General features: G+C 54.7%; 2 protein-coding genes across 2 annotated transcripts; one reads left to right on the top strand and one right to left on the bottom strand.

Moving 5' to 3' along the window:
• Positions 1-222: 222 nt before the first annotated feature.
• Positions 223-13,496, top strand: CSUI_003346 (acetyl-coenzyme a transporter). The gene is made up of 16 exons (XM_068063544.1): positions 223-1,212; positions 1,996-2,314; positions 3,107-3,241; positions 4,125-4,273; positions 4,746-4,828; positions 5,323-5,375; positions 5,949-6,119; positions 6,535-6,912; positions 7,014-7,125; positions 7,776-7,865; positions 8,635-8,722; positions 9,162-9,301; positions 9,976-10,062; positions 10,598-10,688; positions 11,095-11,211; positions 12,390-13,496. Exons 2-16 carry the CDS (start codon positions 2,271-2,273, stop codon positions 12,569-12,571), a joined length of 1,920 nt encoding a protein of 639 aa, XP_067924481.1. The 5' UTR covers positions 223-1,212; positions 1,996-2,270; the 3' UTR covers positions 12,572-13,496.
• Positions 13,497-14,148: 652 nt separating this feature from the next.
• CSUI_003345 (tc5 transposase dna-binding domain protein) lies at positions 14,149-18,787 on the bottom strand (the record flags this gene model as incomplete). The annotated part of the gene is made up of 1 exon (XM_068063543.1): positions 14,149-18,787. A coding segment is annotated over one exon (3,455 nt), but the record flags the coding sequence as incomplete, so codon positions are not given.

The raw sequence follows: 18,787 nt of genomic DNA, 5'->3' as shown, positions 1-18,787 counted from the left end.
GAACTACTGGTCGCCCCTGATAACTACAGTGACCTAGTTATCCGTGTAGCTAGTAACCGGCTTACTACGCATCAGCCATCGTGCTCTGTCGTGGTGTGCCGGCACATCACCGAGGGACAGCTGGATTGGCTCTCGTGTTCCAGGAGCGTTACTGCCGCACGCGAATGATACTGATACTGAGGCTCTCAAGCCCACCCGTCGCTCCGGTACACTAGGAAGAGGAATCACCTTACATGCTTAGCGACCGACGTGGGCATGTGCCTGGTGATGATGGCATCTTCCTGGTCGGAGGAGGGAGTCTGATTTACTGTAAATCCGCTGGTGACGCGCTGGCGTTAAAAAAAAAGCCTGAAGATAATACTGTTGTAAAAAGGCCAGCTTCAGCTCTCTCCCGTGTGCAACGAGAGCAGAAAGCCTTGAGCCGGCGTGTTTTTGCATGCTGTTACAACTCTCTCTGCATGCGGGTGCGAGATGTGCAAGCTTCCTGGCGTAACCACAGGGAGTTTCCAGATAGCGACAGTCTCCAGAACGTACAGGGGCGCGACGTGAACTAGCGGAAGAAGCTATTGTCGAGCGAGCCAGAGAATCTCCGACACCTGCGCCTTCAGGCCATTTCTTGGTCGGTACTAACTTTGGCGCTGTTGACACTGTTGTAGATAATACTGTTGTAAACTCCGAGCTTCAGCTCTCTCCGGTGGATCTGGCAACGAGTGCCGAAAGCCTTGAAACGGCGTGTTTTTACCTGCTGTTGCAGGTCTCTCTGCATGCGGTTACGCCGAGATGCGCAGGCTTCCTGACCGGATGTTTTGCTTCAAATGGTCATACGCGTAGCCGTACACCTGTAGTGAGTTGAAGGGACAGCAGGGGGCCGACAGCGGGGTTCCCACTTGCTCTTGTCTGCCCCTCGTTTCATATCCCCTGCCTATCAGTCGCCGGAGCCTTCTTTGCGTCCCGCTCACTTCTCTCCAGTCCATCTCGCTTTTCCTGTTTGTGCTGGCCTGACTGTATGGCGTGCTTTCGAGCTTTGGAGGTGAACCTTTCGATGGCAGAGCAGCACAGGAATCAAGCTGGAAGCTTTCTCCTGTTCGGCTACTCGACAGGGCATCTACCGATGACCTGTTTTCATGGGTGGACTCTCCCAAGTCATGAAGATTAGGCTCGCACGAGCAAGACACGAAGTGTATGCGCCTTCTTTGGACGGAAGCTCCGATGGTTAGTCAGTACAACTGCAAGCTTCAACGAATCTCAGGCCGATCTGTCTCTCGTATTCTCCATCATCTTGTATACAACAATCGTCGCGTTGTTCTTCACTGTTTACTGTGCCCATCTTCGCATAGAATTGAGGTGTGCACAACGGGGGAAACGTGGGCACTGGCGTGCTACCCGGTAGCTGGACTAGGGTCTGCATCGCCTATGCGCTAGTGTACCTTCGCTCTGCGGGGGACAAAGAAGGGCCTGGGTGTTCAGATACGTAAACTCAGTGTGTATACTCCCGTGCGGTTCTAGCGTGCTGAAAGACAAAGGACTACGCACCAGCCCGCCTTAACGGGCCCGAGGGAGGGAAATGTAAGGTTGTGTATTGGTTACTTGCCTTCTGCGTACCTGGCGGGCTCGACGAGATCTCTAGTTGGTCTGTGGCGAGCCGCGTGTTCTTCACTGACTACACAATGGTATGAGTTCACAGATGACTGTGAGTCGATAACCTGGTCAGAGCGATATGTGCCGGGCAGCGCATTTTTGTCTTTTCTGCTGTCCCACTCTTGTGCGCTTTCTTTTTGCCGTCGCTTTTGGGGAGCTGGCAGCCTGATGCTGTTTCCCTCACACGCGAAGGAGAAGCGCGAGGTAGGCCAATATCCTTTCTTTTTTCTCCTGCGTGTGTCCCCGGACAACCAGTCTGGCCTCAGCTTGCTTGCTTTTGATGACTCTGTCTTGTTTTGCTTGTCTTTTCCAGTGATACAGTCTTTTCCTTGCTTCTGCGCTCGGTGTTTGCTTCAGGTGGCTTGCGCCCGTCACAAATCGCACATTCATTTTATCCTGCCTTGCAAGGAGGTTATTCCAGAATTTGCACAGAGCCCGGAAGCTACTGCAGTAGCTTTGGACTTTCCTGTGTTTCCCTCGTTTCGTTGGTCGCAGTTCGCTTTCGTCGTCTCTTTCATTCTGAGCTTACAGCCAGCTTTCTTTGTCAACTTTGAGCGACCATCTCTCTTTCCGATTCTTCGTTAAAATGAGTCAACACAAACCTTCTTTCACGGAGCGCGTCTTCGGTCAAGATGGCCCATCTGTTGCTCTTCTTTTCCTTTTGTACACGCTCCAAGTAAACCTAAACAGCCGTCGAGTGTCATTTCAATCCGTCTTCAGAGAAGAGCCTACAGATGTGGTTTTCGAAACGGAGAACGACGCCCGTAGTCTTTGCACAGATTTTCACGCTTACACAGAAACAGAACTTCATCAGTCTATATCTATATATATAGGCGTGCACGTATAAGATAATGCCCCACGCATTCATGTGTACGTAGCTTGACCAGCGAGTAGCACCACCCGTGCTGCTATCCTTTTCTTCTACAAGACTAAGGAAATAGTCTCCCGCCAGTATCTACCTGTTTTTGTATATGTATCTGTACGACCAGGAGTTAGCAACTTCGCCGACAGCCTGCCTGGTGCGCAGCGCTGTGCGTCCCCCTTCCACGTTTTTAGAGATCCTGAGGAGGCCGCCTAGCGACATACCCCATTAGAAGCTCGCACTGAGTACAAAAGACCCATTTCTTTATCACGGTGTGCGCGGTTGACAACTTTTGATTTTGTAGCATCGTTCTAGTCGCCTGCTTTTCTGATTGTGTACCTACTCCGTTAGGCGATCGCGGTGAACACGGATCGGCTGTGTCGCCGTCGTGCTATTGCCGCTCTCCCGTACTCGCCGTCATGAGAAGCGATGACTCAGACTCGTTGCCAGCCAGAGACTCGGTTCTTCGGAGGTGCATGCCGACTGCTTTGTGGGCTGTAACGTCTTGCAGCAGTGGCCTGTGATTTCAGTAGCTTCCAGTTTCATTTCGAAGTGCTGTGAACTCCATGCGGTGATTTGCTCTTTCGACTGGGCGCTCCCGTTCAGGTTGCCATCGTCTTCCTTCTGTCTTTTTTCTCAGGGCATTCCTATGGGACTCAGTGGAAGCGTGCCATTTCTCCTGTCAGGGAAGATTTCGTACAAGCAGCAGTCGCTACTCTCTTTGGTCTCCCTGCCCTTCAGGTACTAACAAGAAAGTGTGAGATGGATGCCCTGGGGTGATACCTTCCTATGCGTACGATCAGACAGTCGAAGCGTCTCGAGAAGAAACCTACTGGACACTACAGTGCTCTCGTAGCACTTTCCTCTCTCACCGGTCTTACACGCCGGGCGAGACAAACTGGGAGATTTGAGTGTTAGAGGAAAAGTTGCGGACGACCAAGCAGGACCGAGAGGTTGCGCTCACTCACCTCTTGAGGGCAGCTCTCGCTTCGGGCTCTGTCTGATAGAGTATCCTGACACCGCTTAAGTGACCGCTTCATAAGCGTCACGTTGTCTCCATTGCCAGTGTTAGCTTTGTGTTGCTTGTTATTGTCTGCCTAGCCGTTAGTAACCCCGCTGTGCAGTGTCGTTACTTTTGCCATTCATCAGTTTACTAAGTGTAGGTGTAAGCTTCTTAGAGCCAAAGAGGCAGAGCTGCTGCACCGTAGATCTGCAGAGCAACCTCTCCGCCCAAAGCATGTTCCGTAAAATCCGCTCTGTCTGTAGAACGAAGTTGTGCCGGCTGTTGGTGAAGAGAGATTGGGACTGCGTTTCAGTGTCCGTGGGGTTGCAAATCTGTCCTGATTCGAGAATCTCTTTTTTTTCAGTGCGCAAGCGCCGTGAGTTCCCGGGTACTGTTGAACCTGGTGATTGCCCTGACTCGTGTCACCTGCACTTGGGAAATGGCTCAGCCTCTGAGTCTCAGGCGTATATTTCGTGAGCGAATCCGGGTGCTGGGATGTCTCTTCTGCGTGTTTGGCCCTCCTCGGTTGCTATAGGGGGAAGTGACTTTTTCGCCTTTCTTCCGCTGGCACTGCACCTTACCTCGCCTCTCCTCTGTCTGGTCTGTCTTTCCCTGTTACAGCCTGAAGCTGTTGTGGGCACCATTAGTTGACTCGCTGCACTATCCCCCTCTCGGACGACGGAGATCCTGGCTGTTGCCAGTACAGTTCTTGGCAGGACTTCTTATGGTATGGGCAGGAACGCCACAGAGGGTGTTACGGTGGATCGGGGGTAAGCTTGTTTCTTTTCGTTTTTCATATCGATGTCGTCTAGGCGGCGCAGAGGTCTCTTTACATAAGCGCGTCGGCGTAAGCATGTAGGCATTGGCTATAACACTCACGGATACGCGAAGCCGTGTACATCAACGCTCGCCTGCCCACATTCTAACACGCGTCAGACTCGCGTCTGTGAATAGGCATGTAGTCACCGCCTGACTGACATTTTGGACATACTGCATGACGTTCTTTATTGCTACAGCAGTGCGGCGCTGACGGGCAGACATTGGTCACTGCCCGCGCACTCGCAAGAGAGTTCGGTAGATGTTGTAACTTCTCCAACAGTGAATCGAGATGCGCTTTTTCAAGTCTCGCTACCAACTGTCCATGATGGTGAACGGCATTTGGGACCGCGCATACGTGAGTATTGCATCGTGCTCGAATGGGACAGCTACCACGAAACTGCTGTGGTTTCATCTCGTTCGCAGCTGAATCAAGTGGTGATGCGGACCCGGACGTAGAGGCTCTAACTCTTTTTTTCGGCGTCCTTTATTTTCTGATGGCGACGCAGGCAAGCCACCAAGCCTTCTCTTCTGCACTGGCACTTACTTTTGTCGCACTTCTGTCGACTTCGCCGGTCGTGTTTTTAGTGCCGCTTGTGCGGAGAATGCTTCTGTGCTGCGGTAACCTGAGGTAGCGGATAGTCTGTACGACGTTTACATTGGTGGCATCCGCCAAGCGGACGCAAAGTTTGTTGCGTGAACTTAGTCGTTTTGTGGCAGGCCCTAGCGCACAGCTCGGGCCGAGTATTTCTCCTTCTTTTTCCTACAGCTCATCCACGCAGGGCCGCCAGCTGAAAACCCGGATACTTTGTGGGGGGCGCCGGGCAATGGAAACGACCGTTCTTTCTAAGTTAGCGAACGTTGAGGGGGGTTCGGTCCTTTTGTTTATTTGCCTCTCTTTTGTCGGCAATTCGCGCTTATAGGGGGTGGCCGGCAGGCATCCTGCTCTTGCTACACTAAGGGGGAGATCGCGCGGACGCTTTGCTTCGCTTGCTGCACACAGGATATCGCCGTGGATGGGTGGGCCTTGACGATGCTAAGCCAAGATAACAAGGGGTGAGCGGTCTTTCTTCTTTCTTCACGCCTGATTCACATTCACTTTGTTGGGTCCACGGCGGCGTATTTTTTGATGTATCGCACATATAGCGGGCCTGGAGAAGTCTTCAGATATCTCCGAGGGGAAAAGTCGCTGCTCACTCAAAGACAGCCTGAGCAAATGTGGAGCAAGAGAACAAGCCACATTTGCTGGGTAGATAGTACCTTGTTTCTGATTCAAGACTATCGTGTCTTGTTCACTCTGGGTCTGGTCCATGGGTTGTACGGCATCTGCCGCCGTCGAGAGACAAGAATAACTCGGTATCCATCGTGATGCTGGTTTGGTAAGAGTAGGGTGCTGCGTGGAGCTGTAGTCTTGCTGCCAACAGTTCGTACGGGCCCTGTGCTTACGCAGCTTGGAGAGTGAATATCCGTGGTCGAGACGCTGGTCCCACACGCAGGCTATCGCGGTGTTGTGTTGAATGTACAACTATGTCTCTGTAAAAGCGATTCAGGAACGGTGGTAAAGAACGAGAACGCATGGCTGGCTGTTGAGCTCGGGTTTTGTGTACTCTGTTCGGTTACAATGTTCAGAATGGCGTCCACCTGCAACACAGTGGGTCAGACGCTCGGCTACTTCGTTTCTTACGTGGGTTTCCTGGCCTTAAACGACCCCACGACATGTCGCCGCTTTCTCCCCGCCTCCATGCTACCGGCAGAAAGCGACAAGCCAGGAGCCCTCCTCGACCTTGCGTGCTTCCTCAGGTTCGTGGCTGTGCTTTTCCGACCGGGGTGTCGCACAGAGGCAGGCGTTGCCAGCGCACGTTGGATTCCTGCTCCCCTTTTCTTATTCCCCCGAGGCCGTCGCTGAGTTTGCGGGTGAATGCAGGGTGGAAACGCTGAGCCCTGACGTCTACTCATGCGAGTCCGAGTTCTGTTTCAGTCACGAGTGAGAAGACCCCCCAGTTGAGAATATACTGTGAAAATTCTGTCTGGTTGTTGTAGCGAAGCGCGACTAGGTGATTAACGGAAGGAGTTCCAAGTGTTTCACCGTGACGAGGTTCAACGCTGGAGGGCTGTTTTGCCGCAAGTGCTACCCAAACGTGATCCGCGGAGCACCGTGCTGCTTATGTAAACTGGCTCTCTAAAGCATGGTGCGTCATGTTTTTTTCCTCTGCAGGTTCTGGGGATGGCTGATTATTGTCACGACAGTCGTGGTTTTTCTTTTTTTTCCCGAGGACTCTAGCAGCGACAGCTGCAATTCTGAAGGAGCGCACAATCTGCTTGGAAAGCCTCCAGGACGTGACGAGGCACAGAGTGGTCCGAGACGTATGCCCGTTCCGGCGCCTCTTCATGTCGAAGCAGCACAGTCCTGTGGACCCTTGGGAGCTCCCGGGGAAGATTTGCATCTTTTCACGGACGAAATCTTAGAGGTTACTCCTCGGCAACAGTGCCTAAACAAGCCGCGAAAAGCAAGGGGGGAGAGGATTGCTGACGATGGCGAGGCAGCAGAAGAAGGCAGTCCTGGGAGTGCAACCAGTCAGCTGAGAAAACGACGGTAAGACACGCGATTTGCGGCACGTCCCGGTGGGTACAGCACTATGAAGAATGGTCTGGTTCTGATTACTCTCCTCGCTGTCCGAATGTCTTTCTACCCAGGAATTCCACAAAGTGGGAAGTAGCTAGCGGAGCGGACGCTGAATTCCGCCAGCTAGACGAAGGCACCTGTGAACCGGAGGGCGTTCTGGAAGCATACAGCCTCTTGTGGAAAGTAAGTGACACATCCAGATGACCTTAACTCGGGTTGCCACGATTTCGGAGCAAAAGCCGGATCACTACCCGTTGCGTTTTGTGCCAACGCACTGTGTGTGGTACCAGGAAGAACGGTGGGAGGAGACCCGTAGCTCAGGTTCAGTGCCACCTGCCCGGAGGGCGAGCGTCAGGAATATCTCGAAGCTCGGACTACACGGTTGCACGCAGAGTGACTAGGTACCGTGTGGCATTTGGGACGTGAGGCATGTTTTTGCAGCTCAAACGTCAGTTGTCACCTGAAACTATCCTGCACTCCTGTAACAGTTCGAGAACCGGAAGACCTGCTAGAGCTAACCATAGTGATAGGTAATCTCACTATAGAGACTGTCTCGAACCTGAAGTGTTGCCCGCAGGATTGCCGAACAGTGCCCGTTTCATTCGTCTGTTGGCCGTCGGCCCTTTGCGTGTGACTACGCTGCTAGCCATTTTCGCTCTTTGCGCGACTCAACCGCACGCCCTTGGACAGTTCGTGCAGCGGCGCCCCGGTGTGGTATCCTGCTCCCACTTGCGTCCCTACCCCAGCTTCTTTTCCTCCCTCCAGTCCGGACCCTGCTCATCCTCCTGCTGACTTGTCGCATGGCTTTTGCATGCGTTGACTCGTCGACCCAGCTGAAGCTCATTGAACGGGGAGTGAAGAAGGAGGATCTTGCTCTTTTTGCTCCTCTTATTCTTCCGCTCGGCATTATGTGCCCTATGATGGTGAGAATTACTGCTGCCTCGGTTTACGCTGCATGGTCCGGGGAAGATTTTCCTCGCTCTTCTTTACAATGCAAAGCTTTGTCCGCGCTCACTGACTCCCCTGCCCTGTAATTCCGTCCGGTCTGTTTACCCCAGCACACAGTATGTTGACATCTGTGTGTATCTGTGTGTGCTGGGGGCGCAGCACCACACTACGCGCTGTGTCGGAGCAATCCTGCTTGCTTATATTCATCATGTTTTGGGACGGGCAAAGGATTTTTCTACGTTACGGGCCGTGGCTTTCTCATCAGCCCGCGACGGTGGAGAAAGTGAGGCTTATGATACACTCGGTTTTATTGGCACTAACGGCATAGTTCTTTTTCTGTATCGGCAGCACTCCAGCGCTCTGCCAGCCGCAAAAAGGTAGTGTGTTCCTGTGTGGACCTGGAAGCGCAGACGCTATCGGCACAGCTGTTTTATTTTGCCCTTGCATTGCCGATTTGCGAAAGAGCTTCTTGTACGATGTCCGGGGGACACGCATGCGTGCTTTCTACTTGATCCGCAGTCGCCACTGGATACTGGCGGACACCTCCTTGTGCAGTCTCTCACTGGATGAGGCGTACTGGGTTTGAGGTACATCAGTTGGTTTCGAATTTTCACAGCAGCTCAGTGTCGAAGGAACCTGTACGGTGCCGGTGACGTGCTGTGCTTCTGCTCTTAAGATTTCCTGTCCGCTCTCGCTGCGTCTCCACTTCCCGGAGCAATTTCGTGTCCTTTTTTGCCGTCTCAGGTAGGCCGATTTCTGAGAGGGCGCTTCCCCCTAAGAATCTTCTCTTATGGGTACATTGCCCGGATGGCCATGTGTTTTGTTTGGGCTGGTGAGCACGCACAACATAAGCTGACTGAGCGGCCGACGATGTTCGGACTCACGTGCGTGGTCATAGAACCCTTTCTCTGACCCCGCTCAGATGTTGCACTAAAGTGCTTGGTCGGTTTTCCTAATGGATGAATTAATTGTGATACGAGCGCGTACGGTTTGTTCGAGCGCCAGGCTTCGTGGTTGAATTGTGTTAGGGCAAAACAAGTCCACGCTGTGCACGGCTTTTTTCTTCCCGCCAGTGTCCCAGAGGATAGCTTGTAGCGAGGCTTCTTGCACCATACGACAACACGAAAAAAAGAGAACACGACAGTGTCCGTCGTTTTACTTACTTAAAGCCGCGGGAGGGAGAGATTTTAGGTGTGACCTGGCCGTGCAGCATTTTTCGTCATCGGTGTAGATTAGTTACGTGTCTCCTGGTATGCACTGGTTGTGTGTAGGGGCTGTCGGGTGGACCGGCTCTTTGTTAGCTGATGGAGGCGTCGGCATGTCGTCGACTCGCTGGGCTCTGCTCTACGGTGTGATGTTTTTGATAACGAGCGTATACAATGTCTGCTCAGACCTCATGTTCGTCTCGCAGGTATGGAGCGTGCTGTGTCTGTGCAGCGTTTGTCAGTTGCAGCACCCTTACGTGCTGAGCGGCTTTTTTCCGTGTACAAAGACAGCACTGTGCGCGTGTGTACGTTCCGCTGGAGTTCGCTCTGCGATGCTGTATGCGCAGCCCTGTCGTACGTCTATTCTGTCCGAGGGCATCCTACCTCGTTGCGTATATAATCACCTGTGTCTTCGTCGTGACAATCAGCCTGCCTGACCGTTGTCTAGCATCTGTGCAAGTACCGAGCTGTGCCGTTCCTCCCAGTACAGCAGATCTGCGTATAGTCTTGCTAGCACTTCCGCTTCTCAGCATATCGAGCGTGCCGGGGCGGTGCTCACTCGACGGGCACAGGGCCCGGGTGCCAGAGTTGTCGCGAGCGGACACAGCCTTTAAGGCATTTTCGTCTTTCCGAAAAGACAGCAGCCAGCTGTGAAGCGGATCTGAGCCACAGAAAGGCGGTACTCATATCGGTGTATGGCCCTCCTGGTTTCTCTCGGACACTTTCTCCCAGCCGACCTCCTCTATCGGTGACGTCGGCGAGTCGCGGCTGAAAGACCAAAAGCCTTGACTGTGTGTATACGTCAGATCTGCAGACCGAAAGGCCACCGAAGTGAAGCCTTGAGTGTATCGGCCACTTTCTTCACCTTCGTTGTTCTCAGATGGCTTTCTTCGCTCAAGTGTCAGATCCACGCATTGGAGGCACGTACATGACTTTCCTCAACACCGTTACGAACTTGGGAGTCAAGGTCAGTTCTTCGTTTACTTTCTAGCTAGCATCTTGTGTGTATAGAGAGTGCGCGACCAACCGCTTGTGTTTTGTAATACGAGGGTTGGAGCATAAGGTGCGGTGCGTCAGTGACATGGGGGCAGCGGCACGGCCTCCCCTCCGTGTCTCGGGAGCAGCAACGCTTTGGTGTAGCCACTGCTCTTCAGCTAGACAGGGGATAGCGTCGCCTACGGTCTACAGTGCAGTGGGCCTACAGCCCAACTTGCACGCCTGCGAGGGCGGAGAACATGGCTTGCTCACAAGTACGGTCAGCGACTATGATTGTTCATATTGCTTGGTGCTAGTGTGACGCATTTTCATTGAAGCGGAAAGTGGTGTAATGGAGGAGCAGGCAGCATTTTTGCACCCCGGTTCCGCATGCGCCCGGTGTGGACTTAGGGCATGAGCGCATCGATAAATAGATAGATCTCAGTGAGACACGAACAGCCGGAGACCAGGCAGTCAGTCTCTCTTTCATCGGCGCTTTCTGCGTTGCGTGGACGCTCTTCTTTCAGTGGCCGAACACGCTCAGCTTGCTCCTGATGGACTATGTTTCGATACAAGATTGCGTTACTGTCCACAGAGAGGATGCAGCTCTGGTCTCAGGTAAGTCCGCGTGCCCTGGGCCAAAGTTTGGTTGCAGGCAGCTGGCTGAACTGCCTCATCACGCTGCTGTCACCAGGGCTGAGGTAACAGTGTCGTAGACGTCAGGGGATTGGTTCTGTATTCGAGTGTCTCTCGCTGTTGTTTGGCTTGTTCTGGCCGGGTGCACGCCTTGATAGCACTGCCCTGGTAGGTTAGCAGGTCCGTTGTCCTGTGTGCCTTTGTGAAGGTCCGGAGACAAACAGCAGTTAATAGCTCTGAGAGTGGCGACGTTTTACCGGCCATTTTTTCTTTTCGATACTGCACGCTCTCCTGCTGCGCCGCCGGGTCCGCTGTTGTCACTCTGGCGGTAGTGGGACTCTTCGCTAGCCCATCAGCAGTGTTCGTGCCTCATACGTCTCTGCTGTAGCAACACCCAACAATAAACCCCGTGTGCTCGCAGATGGACCAGAGAAGACGGCGCCCTCCCACTGCCGGACCATCGTGGACGCGTACTTCGTGCAGATCGTCGCTTGTGCATTCGCCGGTAGGGAGCCCGTGAAGACAGATAAATTGTGACTGAGGACTCAGTCTGGTGGACAGGTTACGGGATGCAGACCCGCACAGCTTTGCACTGGGTTCCTTGTCTCTTGGAAGGCCTCTAATAGCGTAGTTCTGCGGGCTTGCCCGGCAAGCCACCCGGTCTAGATATACATGCAATTCCTGGAAAGGACAAGTGTGCACGCGAACAGACAATTGAAAGCTGAGGTGGGCAAGTAGGCGCGTGGTCGCGCGCATGTCCAGGCAACTTCCACGGAGGTAGCCAGGGAACAGATGCGGAGGCGCACAGATGCGCAGTTGGATAGAGACGAATGTGTGAATGGAAGATGATAGGTTAGGTATACTATGGAACCCCGCTTGGCGTGCCTGCTGTTCACATGAGCTGGCCAGTGTTAAACACGTAAGACGCCCGATTGTGAACCTGCCTTGGGCGCTGCTTTGTTGTTCGTCCACCTCCTCTCGTGTGCGATCACTCGTGGCGGCGTGGGCGTCTGTCCCGTCGGTGTGTATCCACCCGCGTATACGAACTCGTTCTCACCCACTTCGTCCAGGCTTGACTGGCGAGAGCCAATGCTTTTTTGCTGCCGGGATGTTGCTCGAGGCATGACTACAAGCTCCAGGGGCTGCGATTCTCCGTGCTTGCTAGCGGGTTGTTGGCAGTTGTTTCACCCACAGTCAGACTCGTCTTCTGAGACCTTTGACTTGTGGTGCGTTCCGTGCGTGAACTTCTCTCGCTCCGTGGCGCTCATTTGAGGAGAATAGCGCCACTGTGTGTCTCAGCTACCGACACACATATTACCTACCGTTCCTGTCGCCTTCGCTGATGGATATCCAGGAGCCACGACGACCGGGGGAAACCAGAGTGGCGCTCATGGGCCCGTCCCGTTTCTTCATCGCTGAGTCTGTCAGTCAGTCGTTTGCTGCCCGAGGCATGCGTGTGTAGCCCGTGAAAGAAGCTGAAGTTTCCTCGCTCTCTCCCGTGTGATTTCGCGGAGTCCTCTTTTTCTGGAGCCTTCTTCCCACCGGCTGTTGGTTCGGGCCGCCCTGCCGCTGTGAGACGTCATTCCCGGGGCTGCTTTGGCTATGGTTTTCTGTAAGAGTAGCGCCGGCCATTGCCTTGAACCAGCAACAGCTTGTCGTCTTTTGCCGTGGCTTTGGTTGCAGGGATCGTGTGGCTGTCTCTGTGTTGGAAGCGGATTGAGGACATTCAAAAGCTCCCTCTCCAAGCATGGCGAGTCCGGCTCGCCCGGTCCCAGAGAGGAGAAGGTGTCTCCAATGCTGAAATGACAGCTGTGAACGGACCGAAATTGCGAAAGCCGAGCGAGATGGAGATCCGATTGTCGTGAACCGAGCCGTGTGACTGGAAAGAACGTAGCTTCAGCCGGGGGCAGGAAGGCGGTAACGGGGCGGACGTAGCAAATCTCGGAGACCAGTTGCTGGGCGTACGTCGAAGACGCGTTTTGCTGTCGAGAGCAGGCGAGATTTTTTTGAGCGGATACCGCGGACATCGATATTGTGAACGACCGCAAGTTCCACGCGTACAACAGCACAAGCCGAAGGTGGAGATTCTGTCCAATGCGGGAAGTGAGCACTAGGCCCACCTGAATTGGCCGGACAGAGCTTTCAGCGAACAGCTTCTTGCCGAAGACCACCGCAAGTTCAGCGACGAAGAACCGCACGTGCCTAGAAGGCAAAGATGCAGAGGAGAGGCTTGGATGAGGCAAAGTATCGCCTTGCTTTCCCAGGTTGGTAGCAGCCTGAGGACAAGAGAACCGATCGCCTTCCAAGCTGGTGGCATAAAATTGCATGCCCGGGGTTTTGACGAAGTAAATAGTACAAACACTAAAAAGTCCGCATGCTACTGCCGAAGGAAGGCATGGGCAAGGGCTACGCACAAATAGATTTGTGAAGCAGACGGCCACGGCCCTTAGCGACTCGCATAGACGGCACACGGACAACAGCGAAAGCACCGCGGGCTCAAGACGGCAGAAAGTCAGCATCTTCATGTGAGAAAGAACAATGGGACTGCTGGTGTGAAACCCATAGGAATGCAGGGTCTCCTGGCGCTACTCTGATAGATCGAAGACGATTCTAGCAAATCAGGAGTACCGTGCGACAGCTTTGTAAATGTCGCTACTGCCGTTGTAAGTATCCTTACTTCCGTTGCACTTCACTTACCCTTGGCCCGTGTTTGCCCGTTGGATTGGTGTGTCGTGGGGATTTACGGCTTGCCCTCAAGGTTACGTCATACTGTGTGAACAGCTCCGCCAAAGTACCGAGAGTGTTGCTGGTTCTTTCCACAAATACAAGCCTGGAAATGTACATCGTGCAGACACTCTTCGCCTTTGAGGAGACTGAACTGGTAACCGACCATCGTTGGCTACATGGGATTGTTTCTTGTGTCTGGCGCAGTGCTGTTCAGCGTAACACTGGACCGCTACGCCGTACTGTCCTCTCACTGATTCTTCACCAGGGGCCAAGAGAAATGCCGTGTGCCAGTTGTGTTCGAGACCAGCAGCTTTTGTATCGCCCGGGCTAACGGCTTGCTGTATCACCCGCGACTTCCGGGGCCGACACCCTGGGGTTGCAGCCTCGGTACGATTCTGCCATATGTAACAGCTTAGGTCTGCAAGAAGGTTGCACCTATGGTGATGCACCTCAAAAGGCCGAAAGTTTATCCTGTCGCTGCCTTCTAGCCTCTACGACGCGTTGACTAAGGTTTGTCACCCCCACCTCCGTAACACTGGTGTCATGCGCGAAGTAGAGCCAAACACACGGGAAGCATTCAGCGAGCCCTCTACTGCAGGTATCCGTCTGCCGATGGGAGGGAGAGAACTGCCATCGTCAAGGAAGACAACATCTGAAAAGTCTGTTTTCAAACTGTCCTAAAAAGGAAGAAAAGAACATTGTAACGTTTATGGTTGGTACCGGCCAAGAACAAGTAACCAGGGGCCGCAGAAGACGTGAGATTCTGCTGACCCACGATTCACCTCCTCCAGTCATCCACGTCCCTTATAATACCATAGCTCGCTATTGCGAAACCGCCACGGAAGCTGACGCCGCTGCGTGTAACGAGGACCCCAACCCTGTTTGAGGCAGACTCCTCAGCTCCAGAGAACAGGGACTCTCGTCACGCTGATGCTTGCAGTTACCCTTTCACAGCCCCTATGCCATAGGCATTCGCAGCAACTGCACCTGCATACAATGCAGTTGCCCTGGCACACGACTGACCCCCTACCCCGACGGCAATCGATCAAGCATGACCGGCCAAGTTCCCCGGAAGTTGACAACGCCTGCTGTTGCACATACAGCAGCTGAGATATATGTACCCCCTGCAAAGCGAAAACGAAAATTGGGACTCGCCTAGGACGAGAAAAAACGACAGACCAAAAACGCACCAAAAGACGAAAACTACAAAGGCGGGCTCTGTGTTTACAGAGACCGGAACGCAGCAGGTCTCAGGAAAAACGCACTACGCCAACGACGAGCGTACGGGCTTAAGGTAGAAGAAAACGGCGTAGAGGAAGAGACAAGATACTCGAGAACTCTGGGGCAAACCCGCCATTTCGCTGGCTGCTCTCAGGATGTGGTGGAATTCAACCTTAATGTCGCGTCGTCCTTCAACAGACAGGAAAGCCTGCTCTGTAAATAAGCTGACCTCTTTGCTACCTGCCCTGCTTTGCGTCCTCCCAACAACTGTAGGTGTCTTCGGTGCACCCTCGCAGCACGAGAGTATGCATACACCCTGCGTTCTCACAGACTGCCTCGTACATAGTTTCCGTGGAGTCGAAAGATTACTCCGCAGGGCTGGCCCGCCTGTCCCCCGCTTTCCGCGACCTCCATTTCAGAAGCGAAGAGCCCGCCCTCACGTACACGCTGTGCACAGCACCACACACACTCGCAGGCTGACTTCGCGACGTGTGCAGACCGAGCTGTCATGTGTCGAGGCACGAGGTAGCGGAGAGAGTCATCCTCGTTTACGTCTTGTACGCCCTTCCAGATGGCGCTGTGATACTGCACTACATTACCAAAAACATCTGAAAAAGTATCGCCTCCCGGTGTTCCGCTCGTATCAGCTTCGCCTACCCCTTGATTCACAGTGAACCATCAGCTGCACTCTAACTCCCTCGCTTTGCCCGCTAAGCCTGCGGAGACCCCGCCCAACCCTTCACTGTCCCGATGTGACCGCTGGTCTCTTAGCCTTTGCGCGGTGACGTCCGCTGCCGTCAAAGAGAGACCTAGGGTCTGCTGCTGCAGCTGGTGCGCGTGCTGTGTTTGCAGCGATTGCTGTTGTTCGTCGAAGGCACCTGTCGGGGAAGTCTCAGACTGGACGGTTCCATCTCTACTACACGGGTCTCCCAAGACATTCGCTTGCCGTGCCTGTGATTGAGAAAGATCTGGGTCTTCCCCTCCCTTAAGTGGTTGCGCCGCCGCGCGTCCTGCCGCCGCATGCCGCTGTTCCGCAAGTAACACTCCTGACCCCTGCACGTCGTGACCAAGCGACTCTGGCGAGTCGCTTCCTCCCCTCGCATCGACATGCACCTGGCGGTGAAGCTGCTGAGTTGTCCCGTAGGCAGCAAACGCGGCAGCAGCTGCTTCTTCCAGGTGCTGAGGCAAGAAAGCTGCGACAGCAGCAGCGGCAGTCGCGGCGTTCTTGCTCTTCAGTTCCATTTCATTCGTTTCACCCATCGAACTCCCCTCCCGCCCCTGCACACCGCCGTCTGTCGCACCACCTGGCGATCCCTGTTGCACGACACCCGCTCCGGTGTCCGTGGTCGTTTCGTTGCCACGCCCAGCCCCAGTGCCGCTTGAGGGCGAGAAACCCGCTACTGCCAACAATCCCAACGTCGAACCGTGCTGTTGATGAACCAGTAGCTGCTGATGCTGCTGGAGGAGCAACTGCTGGCGAAACAACAGCTGCCTCTGGTCTTCAGGAAGAGAACTGTCGACGTTCTCAGGCCCCTCTCCGTTTTCTCCGGGTGGTGGTGCATGAGAGAGTGGCTGAGCATCGAATTGCTGGTGGAGACGATGCTGCTCAATCTGACGCTCAAGTTCTTCTTGTTGCTTTTGCAGCTCAATCAGACGCTGCTCCAGCGCAGCCTGCTGCTGTTGCTGCTCAGGCGTCAACAGGACAACAGATCCATCCTCTTCTTCTTGAGGGTTAGTCGGAGGCCGCAACGAAGGTCGCAACGGATCTTGCAGTCCGAGTGGCTGTTGAAGATGTAGTTGTAGTTGTAGATGCTGAAGTTGGTGTTGCTCAAGGTTCAACAAGTGCTGTGACCCTAACAATTGTTGTGGCAGCAAGGGTCCTCCTATTACGCTCTCGGGTCCTCCGCCAATTCCTCCGTTAGTCAGCTGGTGCAGCTGCTGTTGTAGCTGCTGCTGTAGCTGGTCTTGCTGCTGACCGCCACTTGCCCCCGATCCCACCAGAACAGTCGGGACTCCGCCGGACGGGACCCCCTCACCGGTTCCCCCTCCTCCATTCCCAACGATCTCCAAAGAGGCGCCGACATCGGCTTCTTGATGTAATGTGGCTGGTTTCTCCTGCTGGGTGCAGGAAGACGACGCCGGATCTTCCCCGCATAACGCCGCTGGTGCAGGAGTCGTGCCGGGTGCACCGACGACAGGGCTAGTTTTATTCGCATCCTCACACCCCGACTCCGTCCCCGGCTTTCCGGCAGCGTCGCCAGGAACCGCACTTTTTCCGACGCCACTGGCATTTACTGTAGTCATAGAAGACGGCGCCCCGTCTTCCACGCCCGCCGCGGCCGCAGCAGCAGCAGCAGTAGCTTGAACGCGATCTAAACCCCATCGGCGCTTGAAACGGAAACACCACGTGGAGCTAGCCTTGAACCCGGATACCTCTAGAGTACCGGCAATCTCACTTGCAAGGCGCCGCATCTCCGTGTCTTTCAGAATGCGACCCTCTTGCTGCTGGACTGCGCAGACATGCAAACACAGCTGCTGCTCTAACGACACATACTTCCCGTGTTTGCGACCCCGCCGCGAAAGCTTCTCCCCGGGAAGCTGCTCCAGTACGTTCTTCTGCATACGCCACCGGCGCACCAAGCTCTCCGTCACTCCCATCTGCTTCGCCGCCTTTGTGTTGCTGTTCATTCCCTCTGCTGCCGCCACTACCGCCAGCTTGAATGAGGCACTATAGCTCCGGCGAATTCCTCCCGCTCGGACCATTCCTAGCCCACACCAGGCAACCGCTTCTCCGGAAAGAGGAGGCCTGGAACGCGCTCGGTTCCGATCTTCAGAACCTGCTTTGATCCCCTCATCCCCTTCCCTCTCCGGCACTGAACTAATGGCGGTGTCACCCACAACGGCAGCCACTTCCTCAGCACATCCCGTTTCGTGGCTCTCCCCTCCTGGACGATCCTCATCGACAGGCGTTACAGGACAAGCCTTGCTGGTTTGGGAATTGTCGTCAGCCCCTTCTGCCAGGTCGACTGGTAGGCTTATCTCCTTACGCGAAGGCCCTGTTTCGGCGTCACAGAGAGCCTGTAAGCCACTTCCCGAGGGAGCTGGGCCTAGTTCTGCCACTGGAGGAGACAGACATGTTTCTGCCTGCGCGCGCTCCCCACTGATGTCCCCGCGTGACGCGGGCGGACCACCACGGTCTCTGCCCTGCTCCGTATTCTCAACCCCATGAGACACAACGTCCGGCAAGCTAGTGAGCGCCGTACCACCCGAGGGCCCATCTCCTGGGCTGTTGTCGCTACTGCTTGTCGCGGCAGTCGAGACGCCAGACGAGTCAAACACACCTGACGGCGGCAAAGTAGCTGTTACCTCTCCAGGCTCAAGTGCAGTTCCGGGAAACTCAGGTGTCCGGCCTGCGCTGCGAGGGTGCAGGAGCTGGCCGCCTGCCGTTTCGCTACTCGAATCTTCTACGGGTGCATCACCGCCTCGGCCTCCCCCGGAATCCGAGAGTCCTCCATCGACCACAGGCGCTGCATCATCCAGTCCTTCTGCTACCTTTTTTTTCCTGGCATTTCCCGCTCCAGTTCGTCTACGCTTCGCAACCTGCCGATCCTCTGACACAGCTTTGTGTTCCGTAACTTCAGGTATCGCCGAAGGGGCTGACACAAGCACATTTGCTGACGAGCTAACAGTAGCAGGGGCGCTGGAAGACCGTACCTCCGACGTCGCACCATCCGCACCACCTTCCGTCCCCGCCGCGCACGCTCCCGAGCGAGACCGAGGAGCGCGATCTTTGCTTCCCTTCGGCCTGCCTCGAGGACGCTTCGAGGGCGCTGCTTTCGCAGTCGCCTTCTCTGCAGCCGCTGCGGCGGCCGCCAAGGCGGCGAGACTTTCGACGGCAGCAGCCGCAAGTGCGCTCGCGGGAGAAGGAAATGTAGGGAAAGAGGAAAAGGACGGCCCAAGAGAACTTGGCACGACCGAAGGCCTCACGCTAAAGGATGAAGAGTTCAGCAACGTACCAGTCGAAATTACCTCACCACTCCCGACATGGACCTGCTGTGTTGCCACACCACCCGGGGGCAACTGACCCTGATCAGCACCGCCAACGTCCAACAGCGGAGATGCTTGTAGGTCAC

The sequence above is a fragment of the Cystoisospora suis genome (genome assembly GCF_002600585.1).
Source record: "Cystoisospora suis strain Wien I chromosome Unknown contig_1471, whole genome shotgun sequence".
Classification (NCBI taxonomy): Eukaryota; Apicomplexa; class Conoidasida; order Eucoccidiorida; family Sarcocystidae; genus Cystoisospora; species Cystoisospora suis.
This window is presented reverse-complemented; position numbering and strand designations above follow the sequence as displayed.